This window comes from Cetorhinus maximus, chromosome 1 (genome assembly GCF_964194155.1).
Source record: "Cetorhinus maximus chromosome 1, sCetMax3.hap1.1, whole genome shotgun sequence".
Lineage (NCBI taxonomy): Eukaryota > Metazoa > Chordata > Chondrichthyes > Lamniformes > Cetorhinidae > Cetorhinus > Cetorhinus maximus.
The window spans coordinates 245,530,161-245,553,685 of record NC_135879.1 but is presented as its reverse complement, the minus strand read 5'-3'; the positions used below and the strand labels follow the sequence as shown (position 1 = coordinate 245,553,685).

At 46.4% G+C, this 23,525-nt stretch overlaps 1 protein-coding gene across 1 annotated transcript in view; it reads left to right on the top strand.

Annotated features, from left to right (window-relative positions):
- Positions 1-23,525, top strand: part of LOC144688501 (uncharacterized) — an 80,866-nt gene that overhangs the window by 38,646 nt on the left and 18,695 nt on the right. The window contains exons 12-13 of the mRNA XM_078555159.1: positions 14,686-14,711; positions 17,886-19,254. Coding sequence (XP_078411285.1) covers positions 14,686-14,711; positions 17,886-19,254 — 1,395 coding nt within the window. The remainder of the gene's footprint in view (positions 1-14,685; positions 14,712-17,885; positions 19,255-23,525) is intronic.

Here is a 23,525-nt window from a genome sequence, read left to right as displayed (position 1 = left end):
GGTTTCCACTAGTCTCAAGCATTTTAAGCTGTGCATATGTCAAAATGAGCTGATTCAAAAGCAATCCACACAGCACGTGTGCAGCTGTTTCATTCTGTTACACTTTACATCCCAAAGATTGGTGACAGTTGGAAGACTAGGCTTGGCTAGTTGGCACCCATGGATTCACCATATTTGCTAACTTTCAGCGTCACACTTCAGCTCCTGGGCACAGATGTAACTTGATGCGGAAATCTACTCGCATGGTTACATAGCACACCGTGGGCATATTGAAGATTCGTTTGTGTCTCAGTTGCACTTTGTACAATCCTGAGAAGATCCTACCAAAGACTTGCACAATGCTGTATATTATACGGGAGATTTCCAGAGCTAAAATTGCTGGGCACTGGAGGTTTGAAACTGTGCTGACCCCTGAAGACTGAGATAGCTTTGTTATGATGGACAAGGAGTGACAGTAACCAGTGCACTGAGGGGCAGTTTCATCCAGACACCTTCCTCCCAAATAGCACTTTTTAAAAAAAAACACACATGGGAGTATTTCTTTCCTAGTGTCTGATATAAAACCTGTTTTACAAATCAGGTTTTCAGTGGAAGAAGCACAATATCCAGAGACGCTGTGACGTGGACACTAACATGCATCAAGGGACAAGGATATTCTATTTCCAACGATGCACACTGTGGAACAACTCACACTCTCTCACAGTCAGAAATCAAAATCATTGAGAAACTGGAATTAAGTTCAAAAAAAAAGATGAGGTGGTGGTTTTGAGAACAAAGCAATCACAAAAGCGTATATGTTTTGCTCTTTCCACTTGTTGGGTGAACGCTTGGCCTTCTGAGAGTGAGCAAGTTTGGGGCTAATGAACAATTAACTTGCTGCTGATTGCACGATGGTGGTTGGAGGCAACCACCGTCATGCCTGCCTGAGAGTCAGGTGGATTCCACAGCGGATCCACTGTACTCTTCAGTCAGCTGCAGTCCTGTGGAAGGTCCGACACTCATTCTCCCTTGAGCAGGGTGGAGGAGTGACAAACGGGCTGACACCTGAGTCTATCTCCCTGGTGATTCGCCCCAAACTGGCCCCCAAGTCTGTGTTGTAGGTGCATCCTGATAAAATGTTTTGCATGTCAAATTGGTGAGGCACAGCACAGATCAGATTCTGATTCTTAAGGAAATTCCAGGTCATTTGTGATGGTTAGTTTTCCTCATGTCAATCAGTCTTTGCTTCTGCAGATTCGCAGGGCAGCTGTCTTTTATTGTTTTGCAAGAGTCAGAAGAGCATATGTCAAGGGTTGGCAACCACCTCAAGAACCACAGTGCTGTTACTCAAATTCCAATAATGATGAAAAACAAGACAGGCACATTTCAAAGCTTTAAAGGTTTTTACCAAAAAGTTGTTAATTGAATGATACCTTTTCATTTCTGTTCTGAGTACAATGTTATGAATGTTTTTTTTTTAAAAACCATTTAATTACCATCAAAATGGGTTCAATGGATCAAAGTCAGAAGCTGCACGAGTCCTTAATGAGCTGCATGCAGCTATACAAGTGTTGATCAGGTAGCAGGAATTCATGTTAAAAGAATGGTTGAAGCTACCTGGAATGCCACTAAACAGACAGCATGAATGTGCTCAAGCTGCAGTTGGGTGCCTTTTTGGAAAGGTGTAATTGAGGGGGCGCTGCTAGGCAGGTGTGAAAGATTATGCCTGACAAACTAGCTAATGGATCTCATGGCAACCTATTTATAAAAAAAAATTTCTTGTCAGTACTTTGGCAATTGAGACCATTTCCCAGCCAAACTGAATTGTCGGCAGCCATGATTTGTGCTCTGTGATTTGTGGAGCTTTATTTAGTACTCTCAGCACATGCAGGAAATTTGATTCCAGAGTCCCTACATTTTATTCCTGGAGAGATCTGCTGCATTCAAAATTGTCCTTGAATCACTGTACCTGCTCAGAGTGATATCCATCCCCAGAACCAGCAATTGGAAGTTCCATTGGCATGCAAGCATCTAGTGCAGAATACTATGATATGTAGATATGAAAGTTGCCGTAGTCCTGGAGGACCATAGGCTGCTCTCTCATTAGAGAGAGACGACTGGTGGTGAGTTCAGCCTGAGGGTCACCCTTTCCCATGTTGGAAATATCTGGTAATACTGTGCAGTTCTTTCCTACTTTCTGTTTGATAACTTGTGTTGAAGTGAATTGCACTCTCGGGCTTTGGGAGAAGATATTTATGAGAACGGTGCCAGAATGAGGGCCATTAATCATGTGGAGAGACTACAGAATCTAAGATTATTCTCTTTACTACAGGGAGGTCAAGGGGAAATTTGATGGAGTTGTTTAAAATTATGACGGGTTTGGATACAGTAGATAAGGAGAAACTTTTCCTAGTGGTCAATAACCTTTGAAAACATTTAAGACAATTGGCAAAAAAATTTTGGTGGGGGAGGGAAATGATGTGAACTTATTTTTGAAGTATGTTGTTTGGAATATATTGCCTGAAGTGTTGGAAGCAGAGTTAATAGTGAATTTCAAAAAGAGAATTGAAGAGGTACTTTGAGAAATATGATGATAGAGCAGGGAGGGGGACTAATTGGATTCCTCTTTCAGACAGCTAGCACGTTCAGGTGTTTTTTTTTCCAAGAGTGATTGGTCATAGTTTTGTGAAGCATGTAATCATGTTATGCAACTATTTGACGGTCACATCCTATTGAAAAATTAACTATCAGAACAACTGTTGATTAAGGAAAATTTCTTGAATTCAGCCAGAGACAAGATAACACGGTGCTCCCTATATTGGTAGCACTGAAAAAAGAGACTATCAAAGCTTTTTGTCTTGCACTCACTCCCCATGACAATGCCTTGACCAGAGTTGACCTGCCTGGTTTGAAACAAAAGCTTGGCAGTTGACCGTTAACTGTTTTCTGCTGCATTCTCCATGGCAACGCCTCTACCTATCAGAGCCCACTTGCCAACCAATCAGCACATTCTTCTCATGCAGTATAAATTGTTGCCCCTTACTGTTAGTTTATCTTGCATACCTGTCCTGATGAGTAGATGATGAAAAGCTTCGATAGTATGTCTCTTTTTTTTCAGCAACCCTACATTGGCTGCATTCTAGTGTAAAATCACTGGTGGGATTCTGAACTCACCAAAACTTGAATCCTAGTCCTGACCAAATAAGTAATCTGTTTGTGTTATGAACACTGGGCCTGCCGGTTACATGGCAAAGCTAATACTTGCAATAGATGTTGCTCTCCTGGAGCAAGAACAAAAGTAAAAATTCCATTAGAAATCAAGCTCAGACGAGAATTTTTCTAATCCAAAATTGGGGTTAATGACTATTGAACACAATTTTAAGATGTCATAATTGTTTCATTTTCCATGAGAATTTAAACCGATAGGTTGATAGTCGTTAATGCACAAGCTCGTGACAAGCTAGGTTTATTTCTGGGTACTTGTCACAAAACAGCCTATCATACCTGTGCAGGCTCACTGCAAGTGCTATTCAATTAGCCACACTTCCATGCTCTTTCCACAGTTACATTTTCAAGTATTTATCTAATTCTTTTTCGAAAGTTACTGTTGAATCTGCTTCCATACCCTTTCAGGCAGTGCATTCCAGACCTGAACAACTCCCTGCGTCATAATATCCCTTCTGGGTTGTCAGCCAGTTAGCTTAATGTCATGTTCTCTAGATACTGATCCACCTGGCATTGGAGACAATTTCTACCTATATACTTCTATCATGTAATTTGAACACTATTAATTCTTCCTACAACCTTGGATTGACATCTCAAGAAAGCCAATTTCTTTTCCTGTATGGCATCTCATGAGGTGTCTCAATTGAAATAGCCCAATAACCTCAACTTCTCTAGTCCCTATATAACATCTCCTCATTCTTTCTACCAAAATGCTTCATTTGTTGGTTGGAGTCCAGAACGAAGCTGCACTTTTCTGTGCAAGTAACCTGATTTGATCAGTAGTGTGCTTAATAAGCTTGACCACTGGAAAGGGTAGCAGATGGTCCATTGCAGCATTGTGATGTTTCAAAACACCTCAGCCCACCCTAAATGCATCTCCTTCAATATTTTTACTTGGGAAGTGAACTTAGCTGACTAGGCTACAACTTATTGCTCATGTAGGACAGTAGAGTTGCAGTGGCAGACTTTTAAGAAGATATTAAATAACTCTCAGCAAAGATTTATCCCAGTGAGAAAGAAAGACTCTTTGAGAAGGATACATTATGCATGGCTGAATAAGGAAGATAAAGATAGTGTCAAATTGAAAGAAAGAGTGTACAATCTGCAAAGATTAGTGATAGGTCAGAAGATTGGTCAAATTTCAAGAACCAGCAACAAATGATGAAAATAATAGAGGGAGAAAGAAGAGTGAGAGAAAGCTAGCTAGTAATATGAAAGCAGATAGTAAGAGTTTCTATAAGTAAATAGGAAAAAAGTAACTAAAGCTATTATTGGTCCTCTAGAGAGTGTCTTGGGGAATTGATAATGGAAAATGAGATGACAGAGTAATTGAACAGGTATTTTGTGTATGTCTTCACTGTAGAAGACTTAGAAAACTTCCCAGATATTTGAAAATCAAGAGGTGATCGGGAGGAAGTTAAAACAATCACTATCACTAGGGAAAAGGTGCTGGGAGATCTGTTAGACCTAAAGACTGACAAGTCCCCTGGACCAGATGGCCTGCATCCCAGAGTCTTAAAAGTGGCTGCAAAGATAGTAAATGCATTTGTTATAATCTTCCAAAATTCCTTAGATTCCGGAAGGGCCCCAGTGGATTGGAAAAGAGCTAATGTAATATAACAAGCAAGGAGGGAAACAGAAAGCAGGAAACTACAGGCCAGTTAGCCTAACATCTCTCAGGGAAATTGCTAGAATCCATTATTAAAGAGGTTATAGCGGGACACTTAAAATATCATTATTTGTTCAGGCAGATTCAACATGGGTTTGTGAAAGGGAAATCATGTTTAATTTGTTAGAGTTTCTTAAAGAAGTAACAAGCAAGGTGAATTAAGGGGAACTGGTAGATGTGGATTTCCAGGAGGCATTTGGTAAGATACCGCATCAAAGGTTACTATACAAAATAAGATTACATGGTGTAGGGGATAACATTGGCATGGGTAAAGAATTGGTTGGCCAACAGGAAACAGAGCAGTGATAAATGGGTTTTTTCCAGGTTGGCAGGCTGTGACAAGCGCAGTGCTAAAGGGATCAGTACTGGGACCTCAACTATTTGCAATCAACATCAATAATTTGGATGAAGGGACTGAATGTACGGTAGCTAAATTTGTCAATGACACCAAGGTAGGTAGGGAAGTAAGTTGTCAAGAGGAGGTAGAGAGTCTACAAAGGGATGTAGACAGGTTAAGTGAGTGGGCAAAAATTTGGCAGATGGAATATAATGTGAGAAGATGTGAACTTGTCCACCTTGGCAAGAAGAACAGAAAAGCAGTATACTATCTAAATGGAGAGAGATTGCAGAACTCGGTGATACAGAGGGACCTGGGTGCCCTGGTATATGAATCACAAAAAGTTAGTATGCAGGTATAACAAGTGATTAGGAAGGCAATTGGATTGTTGGCATTTATTGCATGGGGAATGGAATTAAAAGTAGGGAAGTTTTGCCACAGCTGTACAAAGCCTTGGTGAGACCACATCTAGAATACTGTGTACAGTTTTGGTATCCTTATTTGAAAAAAGCTAATTGCACGAGAAGCAGTTCAGAGAAGATTCACTCCACTCCTTCCTTGGATGAGAGGCTTATCTTATGAAGGGAGGTTGGACCTATACCTATTGGAGTTTAGAAGAATGAGAGGTGATCTTATTGAAACATACAAGATCCTGAGGGGATTTGATAGGGTAGACACCAGGAAGATGTTTCCACTTGTGGGAGGGACTAGAACCTGGGGACACAGTTAGAGAATAAGGGGTCTATCATTCAAGACGGAGATGAGAATTATTTTGAGGCTCGTTAGTATGTGGAATTCTTTCCTCTAGAGGATAGTGGAGGCTCCGTCATTGAATTTATTCAAGGCAGAGTTAGGTGGATTTTTGATAGACGAGGTGGTTATGTGGGGGCAGGAGGCAAAGTGGAGTTGAAACGCAACCAGATCAGCCATGATCTTATTGAATGGCGGAGCAGGCTCAAAGGGCTGAATGGCCTACTCCTGCTTCTAAGTCCTATGTTCCTATTCCTAGTTACCTCAAGAAGAATCTGTACAGTGAAGCTTTTGCTATTCTTTGTAATAGTTTTGAGACAACTAAGCAACTTGTTGGTTCACTTATGAGGCCTGTTAGGAGCCATGTTGCTGTGGGGCTGATGTCACATATAGGCTAGACTGATAAAGATTTCCTTCCCTAAAGGATATAAGTGAACTAGTTGGATTTTTATGACAACCTGACGGCTTAACATGGTTAAGTTTCACGATAGCACCTTTTAATTTTAAGACTGTTGAAAAATGAAATTCAAATTTTCAAATTGTTTTGAGAACTTGTGTTCTCTAGATTTAATCCTCTGGACTACTATCCCTTTAACATAGCCATGACGCAAACTGTTTATCAACCTCGATCCCACTGAGTTGAAGAAGGACATCTGTGCTCAAGACCAATTCTGTGCAGATACCGTTTGATGCACTTGGTGTCCCAGTAGCAGCTGATGTACCTGTGCTTTGGTATGCATGTGTAATTGTGTGTGTGTGTGTGTGTCCACCAAAGTAGGGCCACCACCAGATTGCTATTTGTGGGAATTTGCTGGGAGCAGAATGACTGCCTTGTTTTCTACATTACAATAGTGACTGTGCTTCAAAGCTACTTCATTGGCTGTAGAGTGTTTTATGACCTGGGATTTTGAAAGGCACTATATAAATGCATGATTTTATTTTGTCTGATGCGAATGAAAATAATGGAAATAATCTCCCAGAGTTTATATTACCCTAATCCATGAAATCTTTAAAGACTGCTGTCAGAACAACCCTTAAACTTTCTCGTAAAGTGTGAGTAAAACAGGGTTTCGTCGTTCTGAGGAAGTGAGGGAGGGAGGCTGCGCCGCCCGGCGCTGAGGGAGGGAGGCTGCACCGCCCGGCGCTGAGGGAGGGAGGCTGTGCCGCCCGGCGCTGAGGGAGGGAGGCTGCGCCGCCCGGCGCTGAGGGAGGGAGGCTGTGCCGCCCGGCGCTGAGGGAGGGAAGCTGCGCCGCCCGGCGCTGAGGGAGGGAGGCTGCGCCGCCCGGCGCTGAGGGAGGGAGGCTGCGCCGCCCGGCGCTGAGGGAGGGAGGCTGCGCCGCCCGGCGCTGAGGGAGGGAGGCTGCGTGTCAATCTAGCATGCAGTTTGTTGTTGAATTAGAATTAAGGAGCAGCAGTGACGTACAGGTATTGTCACTAAACTAGTATTCCAGAGACCCAGCGTAATGCTCTGGGGACCCAGGTTCGAACCCCAGATGGTGAAATTTGAATTCAGTAAAAAAATAAAATCTGGAATTAAGTTTTCACCATGAAATCATTGCCGATTGTTGTAAAAACCCATCTGGTTCACTAATGCCGTTTAGGGAAGGAAATCTACTGTCTGGTCTGGCCTAAATGCCCTCTGAACAAGGGCAATTTGGGATGGGCAATAAATGCTGGCCTAGCCAGTGATGCCCACACCCCATGGATGAATAAAAAAAAATTAGACTATTAAGCCACAACTGAATTCTGTGCAATAAACTACCTGTAATTAGCGCATTACGAAAGAGATTGCACTGCATTCCTTTTTTAATGCTGTCCGCTCATTCTGCACTTAGGCAGTCAGAACTGTTGTGTAACAGAAAATCAAGCATCCGATTATTCTTACATTCTGGAAGTAGGCAGCTTTGTTCAGCCAGTGTTGTTCTCATATCAGGTCATTAGCTCAAGCCCCGCTCCAGATAATTTAGGTTGACACTTATGATGCTCTGAGGTGACCCTGCGTTCCTTTACATGAATGGGAACACCGCCAGCTCTAAGTCGAATATTATATTGATTTGGAAACATATCAGCACTTCTTCTGGATCAGAATGCTGGATCCCTCACTAACAGCACTGGGAAGCACCTTCATTACACAGTGGTGCTGATGAATCTCAGAGCCCAAAAATTCATTATAAGAATGTCCTGAAATGCATCTTGTAACCGGGGAGCTGGTGGACTGGTAATCCAGAGGCCCAAGCTTAATATCCTGGGGACATGGGTTCAAATCACATCATGGCAGCTGGTAGAATTTAAATTCAATTATTCAATGAATTAATAAACCTGCAACTGAAAGTTAGTCTTAATAATGGTACCATGGAACTAAAAACACACCTGGTTCACTAATGTCCTTTACGGCATTATGGCCTACATGTCATTCCAGGCCCACATTGTGGTTGACTCTTAACCGCTCTCTGAAATGGCCTAGCAAGCCAGTCAGTTCTACCAAACTGCTACAGAAGAGTCAAAAAGGAATAAAACCAGGGAGACCACCTAACATCGATCTAGGCACAGGTAACGACAAAGGCACAGTCAACCCTCCTTATTAACATTCGGGGGCTTGTGCCAAAATTGGGAGAGCTGTCCACAGATTAGCCAAGCAACAGCCTGCCATAATCGTATTCGCTGAATCATACCTTATAGCCAGTGTCCCAGACACCATCATCACCAGCAGGACAGACCCAACTGAAGTGCTGGCACACTGGTTACAATTGGGATGGAGTTGCCCTGGGAGTCTCTGATATTGACTCCAGACCCCATGCCGGGTCCCTAGCCAAGATGTTCCAGTATAGATGCCTGCACCTATCCGGCAATGTGGAAAATTGCCCAAGTATGTCCCGTACACAAAAAGCAGGACAAATCCAACCCGGCCAATTACCCACCATCAGTCTACTCTCAATCACTAGTAAAGTGATGGAAGGGGTCATCAACAATGCTGTCAAGTGGCACTTGCTTATCGATGACCTGCTGACTGACACTCAGTTTGGCGGACTCAGCTCCTGACCTCATTACAACCTTGGCTCAAGCATGGACTAAAGAGCTGAACTCCGGAGGTGAGGTGAGAGTGACTGCTCTTGATATCAAGGCAGCATTTGACTGAGTCTGGTATCAGGGAGCCCCAGCAAAATCGGAGTCAATGGGAATTGGAGGTGGGATGAGGAAGCTCTGCTGGTTGGTGTTATATCTAGCACAAAGGAAAATGGTTGTAGTTGTTGGAGGCCAATCATCTCAGTTCCAGGACATCACTGCAGGAGTTCCTTAGCGTAGTGTCCTCGGCACAACCACCTTCAGCTGATTATCAATGACCTCCCTTCCATCATAAGGTCAGAAGTGGGAATGTTCGCTGATGATTGCACAATGTTCACCTAACGCTGCTCATCAGATACAGAGGCTGTTCATGTCCAAATGCAGCGAGACCTGGACAATATCCAGACTTAGACTGACAAGTGGCAAGTAACATTCGTGCCACAAATGCCAGGCAATGACCACCTCCAACAAGAGAAAAGCTAACCATCACCTCTTGGCATTCAATGACATTAGCATAGCTGAATCACCCACTATCAACATCCAGAAGCTGAACTGAACAAGCCATATAAATGCTGTGACTACAAAAGCAGGTCAGAAGCTAGGAATCCTGCAGCAAGTAACTCACCACCTGACCTCCCAAAGCCTGTCAACCATCCACAAGGCACAGCTCAGGAATGCAATGGAATACTTTCCACTTGCCCAGATGAGTGCAGCTCCAACAACACTCAAGAAGCTTGACACCATCCAGGGCAAAGCAGCCTGCTTGATTGGCACCCCATCCACAAACATTCACTCCCTTCACCACCTACGCACAGTGGCAGCAGGATGTACCATCTACAAGATGCACTGCAACCAAGCCTCCTTAAGACAGCGCCTTCCAAACTCTCAGCCACTACCATCTAGAAGGACGAGGGCAGCAGACACATGGAAACACCACCACCTAGAATTTCCCCTCCAAGCCACTCACCATCCTGATTTGGAAAAAATTGTCATTCCTTCACTGTCGTTGGGCCAAAATCATGTGCTCCCTCCCTAACAGCACTGTGGGTGTACCTACACCACATGGACTGCAGCAGCAAGTAGTTCACTTTCTCTAGGGCAATTAAGGTTGGGCAATAAATGCTGGCCTAGCCAGCAACACCCACATCGTGGCATCAGGTCAAACATGGCAAAGAAGGCTGCTGATTACCGTCCACTTCCCTTTCTCAGCGAAGAAATCAGTCCTCCTTCATGTTCAACACCACTTGAGAAGAAGCGCTGAGGTTGGCAAGGGCACAGAGTGTGATGGGGTGCTAAAATACTCATCTCCAACAGTGACTCAGTAGCACTAGTACTGCCTTAATGGCTGACCTTGAAGGACTTATCTTCGTCAGTTGGTGAGGTAACCAATGAGGGAAAAACAGACTGCACCTTCTCACCAATCTGTCCCTGATCTATCTGTTCATGACAGTATCAGTAGATGACCACAGTCCTGTCTTTACACTGAGAATACCCACTCATCGTGCTGAATGGAATAGATTCAGAATAGATCGAGCAGCTCAAAACTAGGCCTGAGGCGCTGTGGCCCATCGCAGCAGCAGAATTGTATACAACCACAATCTGTAGACTCATGGCCTGACATATCCCCCACTCTACCATTACTATCAAGCTGGGGGATCAACCCTGGTTCAGTGAAGAGTACAAGAGAGCATACCAGGAACAGCACCAGACATACCAAAAAATGAAGCGCCTAGCTGGTGAAGCTGCAACATAGGGCTACTTGCATGCCAGACAGTGGAAGCAGCATACGATAGAGCTAAGCGATCCCATAAGCAACAGATCAGATCAAATATCTGCAGCCCTGCCACATCCAGTTGCGAATGGTTATGGATAATTCAATAACTAACTGGAGGAGGTGGCTCCACATATGTCTCCATCCTCAATGATGGGGGAGTCCAACATATCAAAAGACATGGCTGAAGCATGTGCATCCAGCTTCAACCAGAAGTGCCAAGTGAATAATCCTTCTAGGCCTCTTCGTATGGTCCCCAGCATCACAGATGCCAGCCTTCAGCCAATTCAAATCACTTCACATGATGTGAAGAAACAGCTGGTGGCACTGGATACTGCAAAGGCTCTGGGCCCTGGCAATATCCCGACTGAAGACGTGCTGTAGAACTTGCTGCGCTGCCTAGCCAAGCTGCTCCAGTACAGCTATAACACCGGCATCTACCCAGCAATGTGGAGAATTGCGTAGGTTATGTCCTGTCCACAAAATGCTGGACAAATCCAACCCGTCCAGTTACTGCCCCATCAGTTTACTGTTGATGATCAGCAGTGATGGTTGGTGTCACAGAAGCAGCACTCACTGAGCAATAACCTGCTCAGCACCTCTCCTCATTGCAGCCTTGCTCCAAACGTGGGCAAAAGAGCTGAACTCATGAGGTGAGAGTGACTGACCTTGACATTAAGGCAGCATATGACCAAGTGTGGCATCAAGGAGCCCTAGCAAAATTGAAGTCAATGGATATCGGGTTGGGGGGAGGTCTCTCTAATGTTTGGAGTCATACCGAGCACAAAGGAAGATGGTTGTGGTTGTTGGAGGTCAATTACGTCAGCCCCAAGACATCACTACAGCATTTCCTCAGGGTAAGGTCCTGGGTCTAACCATCCTCAGTTGCTTCATCAATGACCTTCCTCCATCATAACATTCCAAGTGGGGAAGTTCACTGATGTTCAGTACCATTTGTGACTCCTCAGGAACTGAAGTAGTCCGTGCCCGTATGCAGCAAGACCTATACAATATTTAGGCATAGGCTGGTAAGTGCCAAGTAACATTCACCACAACCTTCTCAAGGGCAATTAGGGATGGGCAACAAATGCTGGCTTAGCAAGCGATGCACATACCCCATGAAAGGATGAAAACTATTCAAGGAAAGAGGGAGACAGAAAGCAGAAAACAGTAAGCCAGTTAGTCTGTGGTTGGGAAAGTGCTAGAATCCATCATTAAGGACGTAGCAGCATTACATTTAGAAAATCATAATATAATCAAGTTGGGTTGATGTGGTTTTATGAAAGAAAAATCATGCTTGACATTTATTAGAGCTCTTTAAGGATGTAACAAACAGGGTGGATAAAGGGAAGCTAGTAGCTGTGGTGTATTTGGATTTTCAAAAGACATTTGATAAGGTTCTACATAAAAGGTAAGAGCTTTTGATGTTGGGCATAATATATTAGCGCGGATTGGCGAGCAGGAAGCAGAGTCGGAATAATTGGATCATTCTCAGGTTGAGAAACTGTAAATAGTGGAGTGCCACAAGGATCAGTGCTGAGGCTTCAACTATTTATAATCTATATTAATGACTTGGGTGAGGGGACTGAGTGTATTGTAACTAAATTTGCTGATGGTACAAAGATAGGTAGAAAAGTTGTGAGGAGGATATAAAGACTGAAAAGGGATATAGGTAGGGTTAAGTGAGTGGACAAAAAATTGGCAGATAGCATGTGTGAACTTGTCCACTTTGGCAGGAAGAATAGAAAAGCAGAATATTATTTAAATGGGAACTGGGACTCCTGCATGAATCACAAAAAGTTAGTATGCAGGTAATTAGGAAGGCAAGTGGAGTGTTGGCCTTTATGAGGCTATATTTTTGAAGGGTATGCAGGGACAGGCGGACCTCGATGTATATGTGCATGAATCACTGAAGATAGCAAGATAGGTTGAGAGAAGTTAATAAAGCATACAGCATCCTGGGCTTTATCTGTAGGGGCATTGAATACAAAAGCAAAAAGATCATACTAAACCTGTCGAAAACATGGTTCGGAGCACTGCATCCAGTTCTAGGCACCACACTTTCGAAAAGATATGAAGATATTAGTGAGAGTGCAGAAAAGGTTCACGAGAATGGTTCCAGAGATGAGGAACTTCAGTTGTGTTGATAGATTGGGTAAGTTTGATGTGTTCTCCTTGGAGAAGCAAAAATGAGAGGAGATTTGATGGAGATGCTCAAAATCATGGGCCAGACAGGGTAGATAGGGAGAAACTGTTTTCATTGGTGGGTGGATCAAGGACCAGAGCGTACAGATTTAAAATAATTGACAAAAAAAACAATAGCGGCATGAAGAAAAAGCTTTTTATGCAGCGAATGGTTTGGATCTGGAATGCATTGTCTGAGAGTTTGGTGGAGGCAAATTCTTTCAAAAAGGAATTGGATTATTATCTGAAAAGAAAGAATGTGCAAGGCTATGGGGAAAAGGCAAAGGAGTGGCACTAGGTGAATTGCAACTTCAGCGCAGACACAATGGGCTGAATGGCCACCTGTACTATAACTGTTCTATGATTTATTGTAAGGGGAATGGAGTATAAAAGTTGAGAACTTTTGTAGCAACTGTACAGAGCAGTCGTGAGACAACAACTGGAGTACTGCATATGGTTTTGGTCTCCTTACTTGAGGAGGGGTATACTTTCATTGGGGGCAGTTGAGAGAAGGTTCACTAGGTCGATTCCTAGGATGAAGGGGTTAGCATGTGAGGAAAGGTTGAGCAGGTTGTGCCTATACCTGTTGGATTTTAGAAGATTAAGAAGTGATTTATTGAAACATAAGATTCTGAGTGGGCTTGACAGGGTGGGTTGCTGAGAGAATGTTTCCCCCTGTGGGGGCATCTAGAACTAGGGGGCACAGTTTAAAAATAAGGGGTCTCCCATTTAAGGCAGATGAGGAGGAATTTCTCAAGAGGGTTGTTAGTCTTTGGAATTCTCTTTCACAGAGATCAGTGGAGGCCATTGAAGATATTTAAGGCTGAGTTAAACAGATTTTTGATCTACAAGGGAATCAAAGGTAATGGGGCAGGCAGGATAGTGGAGTTAAGTCCATGATCAGATCAGTCATGATCTTATTGAATGGCAGAGCAGGCTCAAGGGGACAATTGGTCTACTCATATTTCTTATGTTATAAATAATGCAAAGTGCAGCACCAGTGATGAAGGAAGTGTATGGGTACAGTGGTGGATGAGGTGCCAATCAAAAAGATTTTGTCCTCAGTGGTATTGAGCTTCTTGAGTGTTGTTGCAGCTTCTATGCAGGCAGGTGGGGAATATTCTCCCGCAACCAGGGTTGTGCCTGTTCGGTGATGGAGAGGCTTTTGGGAGTCACAAGGTGAGTCACTTGCCACAGAATCCCTAGCCTCTGACTTACTCTTGTAGCCACAGTGTTTGTTACTGGTCCAGTTCAGTTTCTGGTTAATGGTAAACCCCCCAGGGTGTTAATAATGGGGGATTCTGTGATGGTATTGTCACTGAATGTCATTGAATGATGGTGATTAGATTTTCTCTTGTTAGGGATTGTCATTGGCTGGCACTTGTGTGGTGGAACTGTTACTGGCCACTTATTGGCCCAAACTGGTCTTGCTGCATGTGTGTTCATTATGCCATTATCTATCGCCTTTTTCCCAGACCCCCACCTACCTACGTATTCTATGTGGGAGATTGTGGACTGTGTGTTGGTGGCTATAATCCCTGTGTTGTTTAGGCTTTTCCACTTACCCCTTCTCTGGTGGGACTGTTCGCTGGTAGCTATAACCATGTGTCATCATTAATGCATTCCTCCCTTAAATACTTTTTGTTAAGTTTGTCTCTCTGGTTTGAGTTGCTAATTTTATTAAAAATATTGTTTTTCTATCACAGAATGAAGAAAAGGCTGTTGAAGGGAGGTAAGCATGTTTTCAGATTGATTCTGCAAATAGACGCAGAGTTTGGTGCTTTCATAAACTCACTGACCTAATACCGGGCGATAGGGTAGAGTGCTGTATTTCTCCACCTCTACTACCGCAGGCATTGACTCACATTAAGTAAGTGGGGATTATTCCCCCACGCTCTGAGTCAGACTCTGGCCCGAGATATTGCTTCATGTACTCATCAGCATCCTGCCCTTGCCTGATGCCCAGACAGGCACATTCACCAGCAAGGCCTACTGGATGGATAACTTTTGCTTTCTCCATCCGCCCCCAGGGATGCTCTGTTAAATTCCAGTGACCCAGGACCAGGATCTGTGGTTGGGATAGGCCAACTCGGCACAGATCAGAGATCGGCCTCCCTGGTCATCCCTGGTCATCCTTGTTGAGCACGGCACTGGCCAGTGAGATTTCCTGCTGATCTATTGGTCTGGATGCTTGTAACTGTCAGAGCCACTGTTCTGATATTAACTTTGTTGCCAGCCAAAGTCTTGGGCTTTATTCCCCATTGGGCTGTCAAATCACCTTATCTGACACTCTTTTGCACCGAGCTCCAGAATGTAACTGTCGGTGTGTGTGACCCACTCACCCAGACCGTGAAAGGACGGTGTGTGTGACCCACTGACCCATAAGACATAGGAGCATAAATTAGGCCATTCGGCCCATCGGGTCTGCTCTGCCATTCAATCATGGCTGATAAGTTTCTCAACCCCATTCTCCCGCCTTCTCCCCGTAACCTTTGATCCCCTTACCAATCAAGAACCTATCTATCTCGGTCTTAAATACACTCAATGACCTGGCCTCCACAACCTTCTGTGGCAATGAATTCCATAGATTCACCACTCTCCGGCTAAAGAAGTTTCTCCTCATCTCACCAGAGCGCAAAAGGACAGTGTGTGACCCACTGACCAAGAGTGTGAAAGGACACTGCTTATGACCAATTGACCCAGTGTGTGACCGACGGTGCATGTGACCCAGAGTGTGAAAGGACATTGTGTGTGACCCACTCACCCAGAGTGTGAAAGGACATTGTGTGTGACCCACTCACCCAGAGTGTGAAAGGACAGTGTGTGTGACCCACTCACCCAGAGTGTGAAAGGACGGTGTGTGTGACCCACTCACCCAGAGCGTAAAAGGACAGTGTGTGTGACCCACTCACCCAGAGCGTGAAAGGACAGTGTGTGTGACCCACTGTCCCAGAGCGTGAAAGGACAGTGTGTGTGACCCACTCACCCAGAGTGTGAAAGGACAGTGTGTGTGACCCACTCACCCAGAGTGTGAAAGGACAGTGTGTGTGACCCACTCACCCAGAGTGTGAAAGGACAGTGTGTGTGACCCACTCACCCAGAGTGTGAAAGGACAGTGTGTGCGACCCACTGTCCCAGAGCGTGAAAGGACAGTGTGTGTGACCCACTCACCCAGAGCGTGAAAGGACGGTGTGTGTGACCCACTCACCCAGAGCGTGAAAGGACAGTGTGTGTGACCCACTCACCCAGAGCGTGAAAGGACGGTGTGTGTGACCCACTCACCCAGAGCGTGAAAGGACAGTGTGTGTGACCCACTCACCCAGAGCGTGAAAGGACAGTGTGTGTGACCCACTCACCCAGAGCGTGAAAGGACAGTGTGTGTGACCCACTCACCCAGAGTGTGAAAGGACGGTGTGTGTGACCCACTCATCCAGAGCGTGAAAGGACAGTGTGTGTGACCCACTCACCCAGAGCGTGAAAGGACAGTGTGTGTGACCCACTCACCCAGAGCGTGAAAGGACAGTGTGTGTGACCCACTCACCCAGAGTGTGAAAGGACAGTGTGTGTGACCCACTCACCCAGAGCGTGAAAGGACAGTGTGTGTGACCCATTCACCCAGAGCGTGAAAGGACAGTGTGTGTGACCCACTCACCCAGAGCGTGAAAGGACGGTGTGTGTGAACCACTCACCCAGAGCGTGAAAGGACGGTGTGTGTGACCCACTCACCCAGAGCGTGAAAGGACGGTGTGTGTGACCCACTCACCCAGAGCATGAAAGGACAGTGTGTGTGACCCACTCACCCAGAGCGTGAAAGGACAGTGTGTGTGAACCACTCACCCAGAGCGTGAAAGGACGGTGTGTGTGACCCACTCACCCAGAGCGTGAAAGGACAGTGTGTGTGACCCACTCACCCAGAGCGTGAAAGGACAGTGTGTGTGAACCACTCACCCAGAGCGTGAAAGGACGGTGTGTGTGACCCACTCACCCAGAGCGTGAAAGGACAGTGTGTGTGACCCACTCACCCAGAGCGTGAAAGGACGGTGTGTGTGACCCACTCACCCAGAGCGTGAAAGGACAGTGTGTGTGACCCACTCACCCAGAGCATGAAAGGACAGTGTGTGTGACCCACTGTCCCAGAGCGTGAAAGGACAGTGTGTGTGACCCACTCACCCAGAGCGTGAAAGGACAGTGTGTGTGACCCACTCACCCAGAGTGTGAAAGGACAGTGTGTGTGACCCACTGATCCAGAGTGTGAAAGGACAGTGTGTGTGACCCACTCACCCAGAGCGTGAAAGGACAGTGTGTGTGACCCACTGACCCAGAGTGTGAAAGGACAGCGTGTGACCTACTCACCCAGAGCGTAAAAGGACGGTGTGTGTGACCCACTCACCCAGTGTGTGAAAGGACAGTGTGTGAGATCCACTCACCCAGAGTGCGAAAGGACAGTGTGTGAGATCCACTCACCCAGAGCGTGAAAGGACAGTGTGTGTGACCCACTCACCCAGAGCGTGAAGGACGGTGTGTGTGACCCACTGACCCAGAGTGTGAAAGGACAGCATGTGACCCACTATCCCAGAGCGTAAAAGGACAGTGTGTGTGACCCACTCACCCAGAGCGTGAAAGGACGGTGTGTGAGACCCACTCACCCAGAGTGTGAAAGGACAGTGTGTGTGACCCACTCACCCAGAGCATGAAAGGACGGTGTGTGAGACCCACTCACCCAGAGCGTGAAAGGACAGTGTGTGTGACCCACTCACCCAGAGCGTGAAAGGACAGCATGTGACCCACTATCCCAGAGTGTGAAAGGACAGCGTGTGACCCACTATCCCAGAGTGTGAAAATATAGCACGAGACACACTATCCCACCCATTCGGAGCAAATATTCATGAATGCTTTTTCTTTTTAGCTGTGATGCTACTGCTGAGCCTGAAGCAATGGAGATAGAAACATCTGGATCTGCACAGACTAAAGAGTCCGATAAGACCGATGTGAAGGATGACAAAGCTGGCAAGTCTGAGAGTGATGAAACTACATCAGATTCCGCAAAACCAACTGTGGTGGTGACGCCTGCTGCAGAGATGGTAGCAAAGACAGCAGGAGAGACAATTGCACAGAACCTTGTCACTGCAACAGTCAATGAGCCATCCGCCCATCTTAAACCTTCTGTCACCACTGCTAGCGCCAGAAATACGCCACTCACCACTAAATCGCCAATCCCGGCTGCTGCTGAAACACCGGCAGATGTGCTCGTGAAGCCTGTGGCCTCAAATTCAGCTGGTGCCACCACACTTGGTAAACCAACTCCAGCCAGTACAGCTGCTAAACCTGCATCGATGCCCGCGAAACCTGCTGCAGCCACCACAGGTACTTCCACCAAGCCTGCAGTGTCCGCTGTGAATGCGCCAACCAAACCAGCACCAACTACGTCCAGTGTAACCCCTCTGAATGTAGTGACTAAGCCAATTACTACCAGCTTGGCCACCAAACCGGGCCAGACTGTGACCACTGCAGCAACCAAACCATCTCCAGCCACAGGCAGCGCAACCGCCAAGTCCTCTGCAACTGGGGTGAATGCTGCCTCTAAATCTGCGCTGACTCCCGCAGCTGCTGCCAGCAAGCCAATTCAAACGCCCACTCAAGCAGCCTCTAAATCAGCGCAGTCTCCCACCAATGCCACCCCTAAGTCCACTGCTGTTAATGCAGCCTCCAAGGCACCGGCGCCAGCTACTGCCAGTGCAGTGACCAGGCCAACATCAACCACCACGAATGTAGCCAATAGTCCCAGTGCTGCAAGCGGAACTACCCCATCCGTGGTAACCACCACCAGTTCGCCAGCTGCAGAGAAGGCTAACCCGCAGCCGGCCACAACCCCTCCTGCAGCCGCACCTGTTGGTGAGGCTACCACTCCTGCAACGGCAGAAAAAGCCGCCACCCCAGCCTCCTCGTCACCACCTAAAACCTCAGTCCCGCCCCCCACTGCCACCAAAACTGCACCTCCAAAGTCTGTAGTGGCAAAACCAGGGAGCAGAGAAAGCAGTGCCTCAAAATTGAATGGGAAGAAAGTTGCTCCTGCTAAAAAGGAGCATTTGGCAAAGGAGCCTGGCAAACCCAGCACACCAGCTCGAGGTCGAAGCACCTCCCGGGACCGCTCCAACAAAGAGGGAAGTGGAAGGAGCACCTTGTCACATCAGAAGGAGAAAGATTCCAGGCCTGAGCGTAGGCACGTGCCTCAGCATCTACGGGACAAGGATCATAAATCATCCACCAGGAGCAAGGTAAGTGTTCAAAGGTAGAGGATCCCAGAGTGTTGAGCATGCATCTAGCTTCCCTTGAATCTTGTGCTTTTAGTGTGGGCTGTGAGACTGAGCATCTTAAAATTAGAGAAACAGCTTGTTAGATGTCTCCTCACTACAATCATTACTGAAACACAACCGCACTGTTACCAAAGCAGGAACTCATTCTACTGTCCCTGCCGTTTGCAAGCATAGTGGCTCATTGCTTCCCTTCTGGCTGTGTTAATTCTCATATTTCTCCCCTCTCTCCCTCTCGGTATTGAGCAAAGGCTAAGAGGGAGGCTGTGATATGTGTTACACTAACATCAGCGTGTAATTTAGAAATAAGAACCAGAAAGTTTGTTAAACCAATTGGTAATTGGTTGGATGTGGGAGAACAAGTTGGGATAAAGGGAATATTTTGGTGGGATGTGACAAGTGGTGCTCACCAGGGATTTGTCCTGGGCTCTCAGCTTTTGACACATTTAGCAATGACTTGAATGATAGATTGAGTTTTAGATACAAGTTTGCAGATGACATTAGGTTAGGAGGTGCAGTCAGTAGTGCAGATGAGAGCAGGAAGTTGAACAGAGACAATGAGGCACAAGTGTGAGACCATCTGCTATCAATGTGGGAAAGTCAAATCAGAATGCCTGTGACTTGTCACTGGTAAACTTATCCTTCTCGACCTGTATGCAGCTTTTGACACGGTTGACCACACGATCCTCCTTGAACACCTATCCTGCATCATTAAGCTAGGTGGGGCTAGCCCCTTATCTATAGTCATAGCAATCATCTGCAGTGGCTTCTCTCCCCACTGCCATACTGTTACTATGGTATCCCCCAAGTATCTACCCATGGTTCCCTCCTATTTCTTACCTTTTTGCTGCGCCTTGGCCACATTGCCCAGCAAACATGTCAGTTTTCACACAAGTACACCAGTTCTCCTTCACACCTTCCTCGACCCCAGCACCCTAGTGTCAATCTGCTTGCCTGACATCCAGTACTGGATGAGCAGAAATTTCCTCCAACTAGATATTGGGAAGACTTTTACTATTGTCCTTGGTCTCTGCTACATACTCCATTCCCTATCTCCCAATTCCTTCCCCTTTCCCTGGCTACTGCCTTGAGTCTGAACCAGACTATTTGCAACATTGGTGCCATATTTGATTCCAAGATAAGCAACCGACCAGATATCCGTATCATCACTAAGACTGCTAACTTTCTGTAACTTTGTCCAAATTCGCTCGTGCCTCTGCTATAACTCTCATCCACGCTTTGACCATGGCAACGTGCTCATGGCCAGCCTCCTATCTTCTACCTCCATAAACAAGGTCCCCGATCCTGCAATGCTTTGATTTTAAAATTCTCATTCTTATTTTCATAACCCTGCCCTTGCCTATCTCAGTAATTTCCTCCAGCCCCATGACCGGGGTTCCCCTTAAAATGTTGTTGTGTTGCAGCCAGTTTTTTCAGTGCACTGTCCTTTTACATGTTGTTGCGTGGTGAGCATGCACCATATTTAAGTAGAACAGGACCTGTGAGGCATCTTCCAGGCTGCTACACGGCCACTCGTTTACAACCTGTAACCCTCCAATTCATTGCTCTACCATTGGTGGCTCTGCTTTCAGATGCCAGGGCCCTAAACTCTGGAATTCCCTTCCTAAACTTTCCTGCCTCTCTATCACTCTCCTCCTTTAAGATGCTCCTTAAATCAATTCCACTTTATTATCCATATGGAATTTCATTTTGGGTAACATCGCTTGTATGTTAAAAATAATTTCATATAGATGACTAATGGCAATTAAAGAAAGAAAAACTAATCTTTTTAACCAGTCTTTTGGTCACCTGCCCTGATAGCTTCTTTTGTTGCTTGGTTTGACTCTGTTAAAGGCAGTATTTAAGTACAAAACAAAAACAGAAATACCTGGAAAACCTCAGCAGGTCTGGCAGCATCGGCGGAGAAGAGCAAAGTTGACGTTTCGAGTCCTCATGACCCTTCAGCAGTATTTAAGTGCAAACTGTTGTGATGTGGTTTATGTGTGTTGTGCTCTCTCTCTCTGTATTCCATCAAGGCCAGAGCACAGAAACAGGCCATTCAGCCCAAGAGGGGTCTATGCTGGTGTTTATGCTTCACATGAGCCACCTCCCATCCACCCCCATGTCATTCCAGCAGCATATTCTTCTATTTCTTTCTTCCTGGTGTTTATCCAGCTTCCACTTAAAACACATCATGCTATTTGCCTTGGAGAAGTTTCTCCCGAGTTCCTTATTGTTACATCTTACATTTATGACCTCTAGTTTTGCACTTTAACAAATAATCCCTCACTCTTCTGCCCTAGCATGTTCAATCATTTCTGATAGGCAAAACTTCTCACCATGGCATCGTCTTGGTGAATCTTTTTTGTACTTTTTTAATATTCTTTCATGGATGTGAGTATCGCTGCCAAGGCCAGTATTTGTTGTCCATTCTTGATTGCCCCTAAACAAAATTTCCTTCTAAAGGACATTAGTGAACCAGATGTGATTTTACAACAATCGATGATAGTTTCATAGTCACCATTACTGAGACCAGGTTTCACTTCCAGACTTATTAATTGAATTTAAACTCCACCAGCTACCGTAGTGGGATTTGAACCCATGTCCCCCAGAGCATGAGGTTGGGCCCCTGGATTACTCATCCAGTGATACCTCCACTATGCCACCTTCTCCATCTACTATTGATAATATCAAGACCAGAATCTTTCACGGTACTCAGTGTGGCCTAACCAAGTTTCAAAGCATATATAACATAACCTCTCTATTCCTCTGGAAAGAAACCCCAATACTTTGGGTTTTTTTTTACAGCCCTATTAAGCTGTGACACTACTTTGTGATTTATGTATCAGCACCCACAGACCAACTTGCTCTTCTAACTCATTGAGATTCTTGCTTTTCAAACAGTCAAAAAATCACCTCACACTTGTCTTTATTGAAATGACACATTCATTCTGCAAGTTTGTTAATCTCCTCTTGTATTTTACCACAGATCACCTCAGTATTAATTATATCGCCTTTTGGATCTGTTTTCTGTTTTTATAGCCAGCTTCTTAACCATTCCGTTATCTGTCCCAACTCCACATTCTCTGACCTTATGTGGCACGGCGCTCCCTATCTGTGCAATGCTCTCTATATGCCGGCTGTGCCACACTCCAGCCTGCCTGCCAGTGCAATGCTCTGCCTGTCAGTGCCACGCGCTCTCCCTGCCTGTCAGTGCCACGCGCTCTGCCTGCCTGTCTGTGCCACGCGCTCTGCCTGCCTGTCTGTGCCACGCGCTCTGCCTGCCTGTCTGTGCCACGCGCTCTCCCTGCCTGTCTGTGCCACGCGCTCTCCCTGCCTGTCTGTGCCACGCGCTCTCCCTGCCTGTCTGTGCCACGCGCTCTCCCTGCCTGTCTGTGCCACGCGCTCTCCCTGCCTGTCTGTACCAAGCAGGAGGGGGTGGGAAAGCGAGAAGGGTGCTGACAGAGAAAGGGGAATGTGTGTGTGAGAGAGAGATGGGGGGGGCGCGTTGGTGAAAGAGGGAGGGGGGGGCGTTGGTGAGAGAGAGAGGGTGGGGGGCGTTGGTGAGAGAGAGAGGGGGGGCGTTGGTGAGAGAGAGAGGGGGTGGCGTTGGTGAGAGAGAGAGGGGGCGTTGGTGAGAGAGAAGGGGGGCGTTGGTGAGAGAGAGGGGGGGCGTTGGTGAGAGAGAGGGGGGGCGTTGGTGAGAGAGAGAGGGGGGGCGTTGGTGAGAGAGAGAGGGGGGGCGTTGGAGAGAGAGAGAGAGGGGGGGCGTTGGTGAGAGAGAGAGAGAGGGGGGGCGTTGGTGAGAGAGAGAGAGGGGGGCGTTGGTGAGAGAGAGAGGGGGGCGTTGGTGAGAGAGAGAGGGGGGGCGTTTGTGAGAGAGAGAGGGGGGCGTTGTGAGAGAGAGAGGGGGCGTTGGTGTGTGAGAGAGAGAGGGGGCGTTGGTGTGAGAGAGAGAGAGGGGGCGTTGGTGTGAGAGAGAGAGGGGGCGTTGGTGTGAGAGAGAGAGGGGCGTTGGTGGAGAGAGAGGGGGCGTTGGTGTGAGAGAGAGAGGGGGCGTTGGTGTGAGAGAGAGAGAGAGAGGGGCGTTGGTGTGAGAGAGAGAGAGAGGGGGCGTTGGTGTGAGAGAGAGAAAGGGGGCGTTGGTATGAGAGAGAGAGGGGGCGTTGGTGTGAGAGAGAAAGAGAGAGGGGGGCATTGGTGTGAGAGAAAGAGAGAGGGGGGCATTGGTGTGA